This window comes from Rhinoraja longicauda, chromosome 7, assembly GCF_053455715.1.
Source record: "Rhinoraja longicauda isolate Sanriku21f chromosome 7, sRhiLon1.1, whole genome shotgun sequence".
NCBI classification, from domain to species: Eukaryota; Metazoa; Chordata; class Chondrichthyes; order Rajiformes; family Arhynchobatidae; genus Rhinoraja; species Rhinoraja longicauda.
In genome coordinates, this window is record NC_135959.1 from 57034908 (window position 1) to 57051778 (window position 16871).

A 16871-nucleotide genomic window follows, 5' to 3' on the forward strand; every position below is an offset into this window, starting at 1 on the left:
TCACTGGACCAACAGACCACGACCTCCAAGTGGGAGTCCAATGGTAGTGGCATGGTTATTACTGGCAGCCGTTATTGGCCCAAAAAGTTGGCCTCACAAGTCTGCTTTGGGAACAGATCGGCTGGGCCAGAGCTCCAGCCGGAGGGGGCAAGGGAGTAAATTTGACCCACAGCAATGGAAGTCGGCTATGGGGACGGATCTGCCTTTTCTGGCCAGGCTGAAGGTCCAGAACTCCAGCTGGAGTGGGCAAATTCGTTCCATCTGGCAGCACTGGTGTTCTAGACCCCTAGCTGCACGGGGCAGATTTGGCCAGCCAATCGACGCGGAGGACTCGCCGAGGTCAGGATCGACCTGCCTAGGCCTGCCATTTTCAGGGGGATTTCAAGCGTGCTCCTGGATTAAAACTGGTGCCGAACCACCAGTTGTTGGAAAGTCAGTTGTGGACCTGCGTTTGTGTGTATGTATATATATATATATATATACATATATAATATGTATAATATGTATATGTGTTATTTATTGATCTGCTCCTCAATATGCATAGTGTACTTAAATATCATGTACACTGGATTCCTTTTACCCCTCCTGCCCAAATGGAAGTTTTGCACATTTTGAGACATTTTAAGGCTTTATTTTGAGGTATGCACATTCTTAATATTTGACTGCCACTTGGCTATTCAAATCATAAATGTCACGTTTGTATTTTGTTCCTCCTGTCCTTGTGAAGTTGGGCATTATTAGCTTAGAATTGGTGCATCGTCACACGATTTGATAATTTATTTACAATGGTGGAAGAGAAGTACGTACCTCATGTAATTCCCATCAATTTTCATTTTTGTAGTGCCAAAGTGTAGAGCGTGGAAGGTAGACACAAAATGCTGGAATAACTCAGTGGGACGGGCAGCATCTCTGGAGAGAAGGAATGACAGGTCTACAGACTGATGTCAGGGGAGTGGGCGGGACAGAGATAAAATGTAGTCGGAGACTAAGTGGTGGGAGAAATGGAGAGAGGGAAAGCAAGGGCTGTTTGAAGTTAGAGAAGTCAATGTTCATACTGCTGGGGTGTAAGCTACCCAAGTGAAGAATGAGGTGCTGTACCTCCAATTTGCACTGGGCCTCACTCTGACAATGGAGGAGGCCCAGGACAGGAAGGTCAGATTGGGAATGTGAGGGGGAATTAAAGTGCTGAGCAACCGGGAGATCAGGTAGGTTAAAGCGGACTGAGCGAAGGTGTTAAGTGATACGATCGCCGAGTCTGCGCTTGGTCTCGCTGATGTACGGCACGGTAGCGCAGCGGTAGAGTTGCTGCTTTACAGCAAATGCAGCACCGGAGACTCAAGTTCGATCCTGACTACGGGTGCTGCACTGTAAGGAGTTTGTACGTTCTCCCCGTGACCTGCGTGGGTTTTCTCCGAGATCTTCGGTTTCCTCCCACACTCCAAAGACGTACAGGTATGTAGGTTAATTGGCTGGGTAAATGTAAAAATTGTCCCTAGTGGGTGTAGGATAGTGTTAATGTTACGGGGATCGCTGGGCGGCATGGACTTGGTGGGCCGAAAAGGCCTGTTTCCGGCTGTATATATATGATATGATATGAAGTTGACACATGGAACAGCGGATACAATAGATGAGGTTGAAGGAGGTGCAAATGAACATCTGTCTCACCGGAAACTGTCGGGGGGGGGGAGGGACAGGTGTTGCATCTCCTGCACACGGTATTGGAGGTAGGGTATTGACATGGATAGAGAACTGGTTGGCAGACAGGAAGCAGAGTAGGAATTAACGGGTCCTTTTCAGAATGGCAGGCAGTGACTGGTGGGGTGCCGCAAGGCTCAGTGTTGGGACCCCAGTTATTTACAATATTAATGATTTAGATAAATATGATATGGATAAATGTGAGATTATCCTCTTTGGTGGCTAGAACAAGGTGGCAGATTATTATCTGAATGCTGTCAGATTAGGAAAAGGGGAGGTGCAACAAGACCTGGGTGTCCTTGTGCAGCAGTCACTGAAAGTAAGCATGCAGGTACAGTGAAGAAAGCTGATGGCATGTTGGCCTTCATTGCGAGAGGATTTGAGTTTAGGAGCAAGGAGGTCCTTCTGCAGTTGTACAGAGCCCTGGTGAGACTGCACCTGGAGTATTGTGTGCAGTTTTGGTTTCCTAATTTGAGGAAGGACATTCTTGCTATTGAGGGAGTGCAGCTGAAGTTCACCTGGTTAATTCCCGGGATGGTGGGACTGACATATGATGAAAGAATGGGTTGACTGAGCGTATTCACTGGAATTTAGAAGGATTAGAGGGGGTCTTATAGAAACATGTAAAATTCTTAAGGGATTGGACAGGCTAGCTGCAGAAAAAATGTTCCCGATGTTCCAGAACCAGGGGTTACAGTTTAAGAATGCCATTTCGGACTGAGATGAGGAAAAACCCTTTCACCCAGGGAGTTGTGAATCTGTGGAATTCTCTGCCACAGAAGGCAGTGGAGGCCAATTCATTAGATGTTTTCAAGAGAGAGTTAGATTTAGCTCTTAGGGCTAAGCAGGAACGGGGTACTGATTTTGGATGATCTGCCGTGATCATATTGAATGGAGGTGCTGGCTCGAAGGGCCGAATGGCTGACTCCTGCACCTATTTTCTATGTTTCTATTACTTAGTGGTGATACAGGATTTGGGATTTGCTTTTATTTTACACAATAAGCCAAAATTCTACATATATAGCCAGGTTGTACAAAATACTAGACAATCTGATGCAAACAGACAAGGAAATAGGTACACAGCTGGGTATCCAAAACTTAACCTGTGTCCTTTTTATGAAATGTGCACAAGGGAAAGGGGGTTCAAAAACCTTGAGGGGCAGTGATTGGGTTCTCATTAGAGCCAATAAGTTATGCAAGATAATGTGGTTGGTAATGAAGACTAATAGTAATATTAAAATGCTTGCATTTTAGCTTGAAGCAAAAACAGGATACTCCAGCACATATGAAATATACAAACCAGAAGGAAGCCCATCCTGGAAATAAAGGAATTGTGTCTCCTCGAACACCACGACAGCAAAGAATGAGTGTTGATGCAAACTTGCAAATCCCCAAAGAATTGACGAATGCTAGCAAGAGAGATTTGTTGAAAAAAGTAGGTAGAAATATATTGCGTTAAATTGGTTTACCTCGCGTATTGGGTTTACTTTGTGTTTTCCTTCATCCAGCAATGATACTTTTTTTCCATGCTTATTAAGCATTTGGAGGGGTGGGGATGGGAGACAATTTGGCATTTTTCTGCTCTGACCCTGAAGTAAAAAGAGGATCTGCAGGAAAAGGTTAAAGGGTTGACTGTGAAGAATGGTTAGGATCACAAAATGAAAAATGAGTATCAAAGTTTATCCTGTGATGTCATCCTATCCCAGCACTTCCTTTCCCTGGTATAGCTGTCTTCAGGTTATTTGAGACAAAGGCAAGGGAATTATTGAACATTGCATAATACAACCTTTTTGCTCACAATATTTGTGCCGAACATGAAAAATTGGCCCACACATCTCCTTTAAACATTGCTCTTCTCACATTGAAACTATGCTCTCTAGTATTTGCCAGTTCCATTCTGGCAAATAGGTTCTGACTGTTTACCCGATGGAGGGGTGTCTTGTCTGTGCGATGGACTGGGCTGCATCTTTAACTACAACTGCAATTTTTTGAGGTCTTGAGCAGAGTTCTCAAATGAAGCTGTGATGCAACCCGACTGTTTTTATAGTGTATCTGTAAAACATCGTAGGAGTCATTGGAGACATATCGAATCACCTCAGGAAGTTGTGCCTTTGCTGTGACTTTTTGTCTGTCGCATCAATATGTTTACCACAACAGATTGTTAGTAATATTAATGCTAGGGAACGTGAAGTGCTCAACCATTTCCACTTGGGAATCAATGTGTTTGCCACGGCAGATTTTGAACCATTATCAATCTCTCAAAGCACTTCATGATGATGGATGTCAGAGCCACTGTACGCACACTTTCTTACTTTTCTTTGGTACTGGTAATGTAGTGATCTTTTGGAAACAGGTAGGGATCTCACTCAGAATCAAGCAGTGACATGTTAAAGATGTCTGAATACCTCTTCCAGGTGATCCACACACTTCTGAGTATGTGGCCAGGGACTCCATTGCCTTCTGTAGATTCACTCTCCATTTATGCCACACTAACCTTGGGTACAGATGTACCTAAGACTGGTGGGGCATGTGGCTCCTGGGGAGCAGATTCACAATAATTTCACTTTCAACAGCAGGTTCTTTGAGTTGAAATGCTGCTACACTGAAGGGAGCAAGACAATTTCCAATGTCGATCTTTTGCATTCCTTTTTGCTAATGCCTGTTAATATAGTATGCAAATATTACAGTCACCCTGGGCTTTTCCCCATCATGGATTGAGACCTGGGGATCTGTAAATGATTTGGATGGCTGAACGAGAAGCACATTCAAAACTTTGGCTGTTCGGAATGTTATCAGGAAGCTTGCAAATAAAGCTAGTGCAAATTCAGAAGCTGCTTCCCCACAAAGGGGAGCAGATTCACAATTTCTAACTAGATTTTTATTAAGGAAGGGTAAAATACAGATCAAACTTTAATTGAATAGGACTGGCTCAAAAGTTTGAATTTTCAATAGCAACAATGAATCTCTAATCCCTTTTGTACTTGTGCCTTTTACTAAGAGTATACAACCATAGTGGTCACTTTCAACTCTTCTCTTCCTGAATGGTTGAACAACTTCAATGGGTTGAAGAGGCTAGAAAAAAGTCTCTTAAATTTGAGATTGGGTTTTTGAATTTATTTATTTGATCGGTGGCCTTGATTTTTAATTAATCTGATATTGCATGTATTCATTTACATTGTGATGGCTTGGTACAGGTTCAACCGCTATTTTCCTTCCTATGATTAAATGTTTTAAATGTTAAATACTGTTCATTTTTTTCATCTAATCGAGTTTGTTATCGGTTTTAGGCAAATCAACGACTAGCGGCTGCAGAAATAAGTTACGATGAGTTTTTGGTTGTTGCTCATCAAATCAATCAATTGTTCCAATACCAAGAGGAAAAGAATAGGTCTGGTGATTGGCAAGCACCCCACGTTTCTCCCAGGAGTTTCAAAACTGAACTAAAGGGAGATTCTCCAACTAGAACCCAAGGTAAAGGCACATCTTTATCTGAAGCAGAACTGAGCTACCTTGAGCATATGTCTAAATTAAAAAGAACCAGGGTTCAATCGGAACAATCGTTTGATACAGAACTTCGCTGGAAAGCAAGAGAGAGTCATAAGAAGGATATATCTGGCTATCTTGGTATAAGAGAAGGTGATCATGGAAACAAATCCCCAAATCTGAGCGGTAGCAGGCATGACGCGAGAGGTTCTTTTCAGGAAAGGAAACTTGGAGAAAAAAGAGAGGCAGGTGAGAGTGGGCATCACAGTGAAGGAAGGCATTCAGAAAGAAGAAAATCTTGTGATAAAACTGCGAGACATTCTCCTGTTGGTGATAATAGACAGTTGCATGACAAACATTGTGATCGTGTGTCCCCAGCACATCAGCATACGAGTCCTATAGTAGATGAGCGAAACCAAAGTAACACGCGTGATAGCAAAAAACACATAGACGAAGCATTGGCAACTAAAAGAAGTTCACCAATTCCTGAAGATCGATACAAAACAGATTCTAATCATGGAATGAGACAACCAGAGCTGACAAGAAGTGAACATAAAGATCAGCGGCAAGGGGCACGTCAATCTGAAAAAGATCTCAAAGAATTTGGTCCAAGAGAGAGATCAGGTAAATTCAGAAGAGTAATTGATAATTCATGGTTATATTTCTTTGTTGCCTTGTCCCAATTTACTGTGATTTACTGTTTTTAATTGGATTCAAAATAATTCAATATTTGTTTTTACCAGACGCAAAAAGAGAAGAGCCAAGACAGCGTGACCGTCGTTCAGAAGAAAGATCGGCTTATGATGCACCGCAGAGGGGTGCTGGCCTAGTTGAAAGTTCACGTCTGAGATCCGGTGACGTTTCACAGAGATTAAGTGACAGATCACTGCCAGGAAAATCTGGATCGGTAAAGAATGTGGATAAAATAAGAACTGATGAAACCATTGAACCAGAAAGGGCATGGGTTCTTGGTCAGGATGGATCTCCAAGCTGTGATTTGCATATTACTGGATCTAGGGTGAGATTGCCGGATCTCCCTGAGCCACTTGTCCAGCCTATTAATGATGGCCCTGAGCAGTCTGGTCATTGGATTGAAGGTATTCCAGGTCAACCAAGTAAACACTTTGAAAGTCTTGGGCAGTCTGGAGCATGTTTTGATGGTCCACACAGAGGGCACCCTGCTGCATGCTTTGATTCTCCAGGCAACCTGCGTGTAGGACAGCCCTGTGTGCGATTTGAAGGTCCAGATGGCCCATGTTCTGGGCTGCGTTTTGAGAATTTGCACTCAAGGCAACTTGGGCCACATTTCGATGGCCCTCGCCTGGTACAGTCTGGACTACGTTTTGATGGACCTCGCCTTGGGCATCTTGGCCCACGCTTTGATGGCCCACACCTCGGTCAGCCTGGAGTGCGTTTTAATGGTCCCCATCTCGGGCAGCCTGGGGCACGGTTTGACACTGCTGGTGGTCCACAGCCTGGAGTGCACTTCGAGGGTCCACAGCCTGCTACCCGCATTGATGGTTCGCATCCTGGGCCCTTTGACAGTCCTGGTGGTCACCCAGGCCAGCCAAGCTCGCGTTTTGGGCAGCCCTCAGGACAGCCAGGTGCACAATTGGACAATCCTGGAGCTCATCTAGGACACCCTCGCTTTGATCCACATCCTGGGCAACCTGGCATGCCTTTCGACGTCCCACATCCACGGCAGTCCTGCATCCGTTTTGATAAACCTGATGGTCTTGTAGGACATCCCCATTTGCGTTTTGATGGTCCACTGTCTGGGCAACCCAATATGCGCATTGATTGTCCAGGATCACGTCTAGGGCAGCCTGTTACCCGCTTTGATGGTCCACGACAACTTGGTGCACATTTTGATGGTCCTGGTGGTCGTGCAGCACAGTGTGGTGTGCGCTTTGATGCCCCACAAATGGGACAGCCTGGTGCACACTTCGATGGAGCAGGCAGTCATCCAGGCCAATCTGCTATTCGTTTTGATGGTCCTGCAGGAACCCGTTTTGACATTATTGGTGCCCAGCCAGGTGCATATTTTGAAAGTTCCCGTGGGCCACAATTTGGTGGGGCTCCAGGGCATCCTGATCCCAGATGCAGTGTCACTGGTCATTTATTTAATAATCATCCTCAAAGCTCGCAATATCAGTCAAGAGGATTTGATGGTCAACCTGGACCCAGATTTAATATGCCTCAAGGATCTCAATTTAATGAATCTGCTGTACCTGGAGCCTCAACTTTGGCCAATCCAACCTATGTGCCAACAGCTGGTCCTTGCTTTGATGGCCAGACACCAATGTCTCGATTGGCAGGACCACATAATAACGACCAATATGATCCGGCGTGTGGAACATTTTATAACAGTAACCTTTCATCATCACCTGAACACCTGTCTCGTCAACTACAGACTGTAAGTACCTTCAAATTACTATTTTTTAATCTCCAGTGGTTTGGATATGGATTTGTAAGTGTAATACTGGTCTTGGAGCTCAGAAGGTCCCCACAACAATCGCATATAACTATAAGGTTAGGTTTGAGCTGGTATAGATTTGAGGCGACTGCACTTTATGCAGCATTTATTATGGACATCAGGTGATAATGGTGGAGCTTGACATAAATGGTTTAGATTTATTATTGCCACATACCGATCCATAAATGCAATCTGGTCAAATTTAAGTAAAGGTTCTGCAGAGTTGAAGCAGAATGCTGAATTAAATATTTATCCTGGCATTTGAGCCCCATCAGGTTAGGAGATGAGGCTCAAATATTGAAGCAGAAGAGAAACTTTGTTAAGAGAGACTGCAGATGCTGGAACCTTATGCAAAACACAAACTGTTGGAACTCAGCACATTAGGCAGTAGCTGTGGACTGAAATGGACACATTTTGAGTAGTGACCATTCTACCTGAATCTGCCTGAAGAAAGGTCATGACCCCGAAGAGAGCTGCAATGTGTGTACATTTCCCTGCAGTGACCAGCTAGGTACTCTAGCAGTTTGTTTTTAACTTCATGTTCGGCATTTTATGATGCCGTGTACATTTGTACAATCTGCTTGTTTTCATCTCTTGCATTCCTTTATTTTGTAGGTTAATGCCCTGGCTGGTTTTCCCCGCAATCACATTTCTTTTGGTCAAGGGCAACAGTATCTGCCATCTCAATCTTCTGTTCCTGTTACACAGATTCAGCAAGGTAAAACATTTCTGCCAATACATTTAACTGCTTTTTCATTTTTCCTTTCTGTTTAATGATATCAAGTTTCTGCCAAGTCTTGTATCTTGCTTTGCAAGCAACCAACCTTAATCTCTTAACACAATAATTCAAGTGCATGAGGAAAAAGTTATGTTATCTGCAACTTTGAATTTGCGTTGAGGTAACAGATTGTAGTGCTTGAATCTTACGTTCTGGAGGAACTCTGCAGGTCAGGCAGCATTTGGGGGAGGGCGGTGAGAGAATGGAATGATGTTTTGGGTTAAAGACCTTCAGACTGGGGGATGCACTTTCATATACCCTGTTCTATCGATATGTTGAGGCATAGAGGAAGGAACCTGTTTGACCTCCATTCAAAGAAGTAACCATTCTGGTTAAGGGATAGAGACGTAGGTGTCTGAATCTTACAATAGAAGAGCTAATGTTCTGCAAAAGAATGTCTTGAGATCTAAGTCGTCTGGAAGTTAAATTGATATCTAGTTTGATGGGGAAAAAACTTGCATTTTAAGTTGCATTACACTGATCTGTTTTCTGTGAAACTGCAATTAACTTGTATTTGAAATGGCCAGCAACCTTTGGTATAATATTCATGCAGGTTAATAGCAACTTTTTGGACTTTATCACCATTAGATCAACATAACAGCACTTATATATTTGAGGCTATACTGTTAGAGTCATAATTTATTTCAATATATAATTGTATTATTAAATCGTAGGATCATCCTTTGCACCTTTGGATAATCATTTGGGGCAGCTGGATGTGAATGAGCTGTTTTCAAAGCTGATTTCAACAGGAATTCTGAAGTCAACTGTGGATTCCACCCCAACACGTGAGTTATTATAAAATTATTTTCACCTTCAAATCTGAAATAACGTGAGTTATAAAGGAATGGTGTTGTGGGCTTTTGGATGAATTTGGAGTCTGATGTGTTTCCAGAAGATGAATCCCAGGCTTCCACTACAGTTGAAGATGATGAGGAAGAAGAAAATGAGGAAAACATTCCAGATCTTACCAACTTTAAGATTGAGGAACTAAAGCAGTAAGCAATTTCTACTTAATTACCGACTATGATTTCAACTTTCTTAATTTTTGCTCAATCCAGTTTCTGTTGATCAGCAGAAACCTAATCAAAATGCAGACCAGTTTCACCATCATAGTTATCATTGATTCCTGTAAATGAACATTATTTTTTGTTCTCACTCATTTGGTCACTGGGCGTTTTGAAAAGGAAATAAGGAATTCTAAGATAACCAAAATAATGTTTGATTGAATACTCCATGCAGACTTGCACCTGAGGTAAGGACAAAATCCAGATCTCTAGCACAGTGAGATACCAGCTCAACTAGCTACATCACTGCCACCCGAGAAGTAAAATCAGAAGCAGTGGACATCCAAAGAAACAATGACACTTTATAGGATATAAAAAGGCCAATGGAATATAGGGAAATCTCGAGCTTGGCTGCAGTCATGTGAAGTTATGGGAGGGTATTTTAATGTATGACAGCATGGGATTCACTGAAATGATTTCTGGTCTCCCAGGTGTTGAATCATTTGGAGAAATCTGGCCAAACAAGATTGTTATTCCCTGAATTTGGGAAGGCCCTAATTGAGAAACCCAACACATGGCGAACCAAAAAAATGAACAGAACGTCTATGACTGGAGGCTGACCTTTTTTCAGTTGTGAAATTAAGTGATCACAGTTTGGACTCTTCCACAAAACAGTACATGATTTAATTTCAACTGTTGACATTAAATTCAAGTTTAATTAACCAAATGAATTAAAAGTACATGGAGCCTATGTGGTTTTATTGAGCTACGAGGTCAACCATGATATTAAATAGCAACAGAACATCACTGGATTCAGGGACAATTTCTTCCCAGCTGTAATCAGACAACTGGATCATCCTACTACAACCAGAGAGCAGTGCTGAACTACTATCTACCTCTGATGCCCCTCAGACTATTCTTGATCGGACTTTGAATTGATTGTAATCATGTATTGTCTTTCTGCTGACTGGTTAGCACACAACAAAAAGCTTTTCACTGTACCTCAGTACACGTGACAATAAACTAAAGTAACTAAACTAAACTTGAAAGGATAACAAACAGTATTTTTATACTTCTGATTTAAGCTGCGCTGTTGTAAATCAAGTTTTGCCTTAAGGAATCCTTTCAGATATTTTCCCAAATCAATAAGTAGCAAATAAATGAAAATATGGTACATTATTGACTGAATCTACTCAGATATGTTGCACGGAGGTAATCCGCAGACTTCCTACAGTTGAAGACGATGAGGGAGAAAATGAATTAAAATTAATATGAATTTGGCCAAGGTACTGTTAAAATCAAGATTGCAATTAGACTTTCAAAAAATTAATTGACATTTGTAATCAACGAACATTCCTCTGGCCTTCTGACAGAGGAAGGTATTTGACGAAGCAGCTGTAGATGGTTGGAACTAGGTTCCTAGAGGAACTTGATTATTCTAAGGGGTCTGATGGAAGGATTTGGGTATAATTGCAGTAATTTTCTCTCTTCCTACACCACCCTCAAACATTTTGTTGACATTTTGAGCTAAAGTAATAAATTGCTAATTAATCACTAATTTGAATAAACAAAGATTTCATTAACCAACATGCAAAGTATTTTTAACGGTTTGCGAGGTAGTTATTGTTTCCTTTACTTCAACAAGGTAGCAAATCTAATGCACCTCTTGTAATTAAACGGTTAAGGAGATAAATTGAGTGGTTTTGTAGTGGATGTTACTGAGCAGTCGGGGTAAACGTCCTAGCTTTTGTTTTGGCAGCCTTTGGAAACAGTAATATATAGGACTTTGCTCCCTTGATTCAGGAGGGCATTAACAAACACAATGTTTAAAAACATTCTGGTCTTTTTACGTGTATAGCACATGCACACATTTACAATCTTCTTGTACAAAAGTGTTTGTTTGTTAAATTGAATTAGCTGAATATAATTTAACTAACGCAACTCTAAGACCAGAATCCTGTGGATTACTTCGGGATCTACTTTAGTAGGAGCATCCTGAATTCTAGCTGTGAGAGTTAAAAGTATTGGGATAGAAAGTAGCTGCCTAATTTGCCCATTTGAGATAGAAGCCATTAGTGAATTTTAAAGAAAGGTCCACGTTCTTTTAAAAAAAATGCTTTAAATCTGTGAGCCAAGTTTAAACAATATTGGAATTGCAAAACGTTTGTGGGTATAGTGAAGAGTTTAACATGGTATACAGCATATAAAATAATATAGTGTTTTGTGTCTATCAATATTGGTGAAATATTTTTTTAACTCCATTTAGAAGATGTTTATTATATCACTCTTAATTTTCTTCCTAAAATAGGAGATATGATGGTGTTATCAATCGCCTGTACACAGGCATTCAGTGCTATTCTTGTGGAATGCGATTCACAGCATCGCAAACTGATGTTTATGCAGACCATTTGGACTGGCATTACCGAATGAACAGAATGGAAAAGGACATAACTAAGAAAATAACTTACAGAAAGTGGTACTACAGTTTAACGGTATGTTCCTTAAATTAACAAAATGTTTACAGCATTCAAGATTTTTGTATTAGTAGTTTTGCTCGTGTATTGTGGTAATGGGGATACCTGGACATAGAGCAAAGAGGTTATAAAAATAGATATAAATTTGATGGTAGATAAGCTGCACAAAATATAAACATTATGATGAGAATTGCTTGGAAATTCCAGGAGGTAATGGGGGCAGGTTCATTGCCTGTCTTGTAACGAGAAATGGGGGCTTTGAGATTGGTTGTCGTTATTTGAAACTTTTCTGGCGCACCTGCAGGACTGGATAGAATATGAAGAAATTGCTGACCTGGAAGAACGTGCTAAAAGTCAATTCTTTGAGAAGGTCCATGAAGAGGTTGTGCAAAGAACGCAAGAAGCTGCAAAGGAAAAGGAATTTCAAAGTGTACCTGCTGGACCTGCAGGAGTGCATGAGGTAGGGTTGGTACTGAAATACATAAGATTAAAACATGACTATCAAATTTTTGATCACTTGAATTTGTATGAATGACATGCTATATTTGCAAATGTTTTCAGTTGGGGTCATAGGCATCCCTGATAACAGTAACTGAATTAAAATGCAAAAGAAAAGTGAGCTTAAAAATGATGACTACAATGCCCATTGATTTCTGCAGTTTTTGGATCTGTTGCTTGACTTGAAGAACTGCATAAATTTATAGTTGTCAGTCAAATGTGCTGCCCTAAAATGGCGTCAGTTAAGTTGACATTTTGGTTATTCAGAAACTTGCTGAAATATTTAACTTAGCTGAAGCAAGCCAGGTAAAATTAATTTGCCTCTGTCTTTTCAAAAGGATTCCGCCAATTGACTATCAGCAATTTTGCATCCTTCAGTAGTGTGTCTTTATTCTGGAAATGTATATACAGTTCTGATGATTATCAGAAACTACTCGTATTACTTCAAATTAAAGCTGACCCATTTAACGGTACATAAGTGTGCTGTATCGCTATATATCTGGACGTGCTTGAGGTCAAGTATAATATAAGTTGTCTGCCAAATATTTTATAATGAAACCAAAGAATAGGTGCACTTTGGAATAATGGATTGTATTTATTTTCTTTGCCTGTCTTGCTTTACTGCCTTGTTGAAAGCATGGTGTTTTGGAAGCCTGTCTCCTTTGATAGCCTGTGACGAGAGACTAAGACAAGTGTTAATTTTTATATGCACCAGAATAATTAAATTCTTTTAATTAAAGCTGCAGCTTTACATGCACTTTATATCCAACTACACAACAAAAAATACACGTTAAAATATCTATTATGCCAGGTAAACCAGACCATAATAGTGCAAGCCAAATTTGCAGATGGCACCAAAATATTTGGTATAGTGGGCAGTGAGGAAGGATATCCAAGTTTACAGCAGGAGATAGATCAATTAAGAAGCTGGACAATTTGACAATTGTTCATCCTTTCAATGGGAGGGTGCCCAATTGTAGTTCTAATATAGACCATTTCAAGTGAGAAAACTTGCAACAGAACGACTTCGGTCCGCTGTATTTGGTCATTGGAGTTGCGCTTTCATGACTTGCATCGTTTCGTGTCATCTTGGTGTTAATGATTTTTTTTAAATTTGGTAGGTCTGTGAAATTTGTCAAGAGGCTTTTGAGCAGTATTGGGATGAAGATGAAGAAGAGTGGCATCTGAAAAATGCACTTCGTGTGGATAATACAGTAAGCTGGAAAGATAAATGGACAGATAATGTTATATCAGCAACTGTTTTAAAAGATAATGAATGACTTTTGTGCATGTAACTCGCAATGTAAAATGATTTGTATGTGATATGATGCGTACTTTTCCTGCAAGGTAATCTTTTAAAAGTTTAGGATAAAACAAACATGCAATATGCAAATGAACACTAGAATTGATTTGTTAATGACTATTTGGTGGAACCTTTACGCTATCAGTGGCAGAATTATTCCAACCCATTTATAAAATATAATTTTGAATATTAATGTCTATGATGCCTGCAGAAGCCAGATTTATTTTTACAGATTATGTGGAATTTTATATCCATGTCACATTATTAAGTTACTCGAGCAGTTAAAAAAAATCAAAATTCCAGTGTTTGCAGTCTCATGTCTAACATTATTATTTGAAATATGATCTAATATTTATCTTTCTTTTTAGACATATCATCCAGCATGTTATGAAGATTATAAAAATGTGAGTATGAAGTTTTCTTTCATGCTGAAATATTCAAGTCCAGGGTAACCGTAGTGCCTTACTGATAGGATGTGCTATTTTTTAAATTCCTCTTGGGCTGTTGTATGTTAATTTAAAATTATATTTTAATTTTTAATACTAAATTCAGCTGCAGTAAATTTTAGCATTGCTTTACTGTCCTGCTGCCATCACAACAACCTGGAGCTCAATGCTCTTAAGACAGTGGAATTGATTGTAGACTTTAGGAGAGCTCCCCCTCCCCGCACTCACCATCAACAACACCACAGTCACATCTGTGGAGTCATTTAAGTTCCCTGGAACCATCATCTCCAGGGACCTTAAATGGGAGGCAACCATCGACTCCACAGTCAAAAAGGCCCAATAAAGGATGTACTTCCTGCGGCAACTGAGGAAACACAATCTGCCACAGGCAATGGTGGTCCAGTTTTATACTGCCATCATAGTCTGTCCTCACCTCCCCATCATGGTCTGGATTGGCTCAGCCACCAAGCATGACATCTGGAGGCTGCAGTGCATCGTTTGATCAGTCGAGAAGGTTGTTGGCTGCTACCTTCCGCCCCCCCCCCCCCCCCAATCGATGAACTGTACACTGCAAGGGCCAGGAAGCGAGCGGGTAAGATCATCTCTGACCCCTCTCACCCTGGCCACAAACTCTTTGAAGCACTTCCCTCTGGAAGGCGACTCCGGACTTTCAAAGCCGCCACAGCCAGACATAAAAACAGCTTTTTTCCATGAGCAGTAGCTCTACTCAACAACGAAAAGTCTGTAGCCTTCTTTTGCTCTGGTATTTTATTTCATTCTTCACATGTTTAAATTATAATGTTTTATTCTTAATTGTTTACTGTATATCGTGTTGTTACTTGCAAGCAAAGCACGAAGGCAAATTCTTTGTATGTATACATACTTGGCTAATAAAATGAATTCAATTCACTGCATTTTTCCCTTTTTTTCCCAGGCTTCATTTACAGATTCAACTCCATCTCCAAGTGATGCTCCTTTGGAAAATCCATTACATTCAGTTATTAAACAGGAACAATTGGATGTTTGTGGCAAGGCTTCTGATCTTGCCAACAGCTGTAAAAGTACTGAGAGTGATTCCAGCAGTGTGTTAACGGACATTAAAACTGAAAAAGATACTGCAACTGTGAAAATGGATACGGTCTAAGTCTTTTATGAAGTGATTTTTCTTTTCACTTAACAGACTTTAGCAAAGGAAGAAAATTGGTTGGATTTGATGTATCCTTTCATATGAGGGTGACTATTTTACAACACTGAAGTGACACTACCTCTTGTTATGTTTTAAATCATTGGGAAACATGCAAAGCAGCAATAGTACATTCTACCTTCAAGGAACGTCAAATTTGAACCCCCTATTTGTTTTATATTTTATTTGAGACGGGGATCTCAGTTGAAGTTAAATATTGAATACATTTTGGTATTTGTATGTTCAACTGCATGTGCAGTTCAGGTGTGCATTACTGTGTGAGTGCTGCAGATGTGTGAATGCACTTGTGGAATGAAAATGTTGCTTTTTTGTAAGAATGTAAATTCTAAAAAAAATAAAATATTTTTGAAATGTTTTGTGTACAGTTGAGGCAGTGTTTAAGTTAAGTTTTAAATATTTATGGTGCAATGAAAATGAATACATTGGTTTGTTTAGGAAATCTGTTAAATTTGCAGGATCTGAACTATTGAGAAAATAGAAATAAAACTATTGATATTTACCCGATGTAAGTTATTTTGTTTTTTCTTGTGGGCTGCATTACCAATTGTTTTTGATAAATTAATCAATCTTAAAATTCTATGCACCTGGAAATGAACAATGCAGTGTTAAACCATTAGAGTTAATCTTGTATGTACTAAACTAAATAAACCACCTGCACACAATATTTCTGTTTTTATTTCTGTAAATCAATATGAACAAAATACCCAATTGGAAAATAGTAAGTTTGATGATCTATTGATCAATTTGGAAACCATATATACTACTTCTCTAATTGGTCACATGTATAACATTTGCCCACACTACAATTTAATTGTGGTACTCACTAAATGCAAATGTTTTAAATTAGCATTCTTTCAGAAAGTTAAATTCACGTGGCATGGAAGCAGGAGAAGGCTTTAATGGCTCTCAAACATGTGATCAATAGACAATAGGTGCAGGAGTAGGCCATTCAGCCCTTCGAGCCAGCACCGCCATTCAATGCGATCATGGCTGATCACTCTCAATCAGTACCCCGTTCCTGCCTTCTCCCCATACCCCCTCACTCCGCTATCCTTAAGAGCTCTATCCAGCTCTCTCTTGAAAGCATCCAACGAACTGGCCTCCACTGCCTTCTGAGGCAGAGAATTCCACACCTTCACCACTCTGACTGAAAAAGTTCTTCCTCATCTCCGTTCTAAATGGCCTACCCCTTATTCTTAAACTGGCCCCTTGTTCTGGACTCCCCCAACATTGGGAACATGTTTCCTGCCTCATGTGTCCAATCCCCTAATTATCTTATGTTTCAATAAGATCTCTGACTCTAATCTTTATTTCTGAAATATTTTAATGGTGATTAATCTATAATTTAAATCAAAGTGAGTTCAATGTTTGTGGGTATCCCATACTTCTATCAGCCTTTGAGTAAAATATTTACCGTCTTATAAATGATGTAAACTCCCGTGCCCTAGATTCTTCTAAAAGTTTCTAGATTCTACTAAAAGTTTGTTTACTCAGATGCCTGACATCA

At 40.3% G+C, this 16871-nt stretch overlaps 1 protein-coding gene across 2 annotated transcripts in view; it reads left to right on the forward strand.

Annotated features, from left to right (window-relative positions):
* The window catches only part of pcf11 (PCF11 cleavage and polyadenylation factor subunit), a 28420-nt gene extending 12405 nt beyond the window's left edge, over nucleotides 1–16015 (forward strand). The window contains exons 6-17 of one of the 2 annotated variants that reach the window (XM_078402647.1): nucleotides 2950–3130; nucleotides 4983–5166; nucleotides 5557–5802; nucleotides 5922–7594; nucleotides 8270–8372; nucleotides 9107–9220; nucleotides 9328–9430; nucleotides 11748–11931; nucleotides 12218–12373; nucleotides 13533–13625; nucleotides 14083–14118; nucleotides 15095–16015. In XM_078402647.1, coding sequence (XP_078258773.1) covers nucleotides 2950–3130; nucleotides 4983–5166; nucleotides 5557–5802; nucleotides 5922–7594; nucleotides 8270–8372; nucleotides 9107–9220; nucleotides 9328–9430; nucleotides 11748–11931; nucleotides 12218–12373; nucleotides 13533–13625; nucleotides 14083–14118; nucleotides 15095–15304 — 3283 coding nt within the window. In that variant the 3' untranslated portion in view covers nucleotides 15305–16015. Of the gene's footprint in view, nucleotides 1–2949; nucleotides 3131–4982; nucleotides 5803–5921; nucleotides 7595–8269; nucleotides 8373–9106; nucleotides 9221–9327; nucleotides 9431–11747; nucleotides 11932–12217; nucleotides 12374–13532; nucleotides 13626–14082; nucleotides 14119–15094 lie in introns of both variants that reach the window. The other variant, XM_078402646.1, reaches the window with a different exon arrangement.
* The last annotated feature ends 856 nt before the right edge of the window (nucleotides 16016–16871 follow it).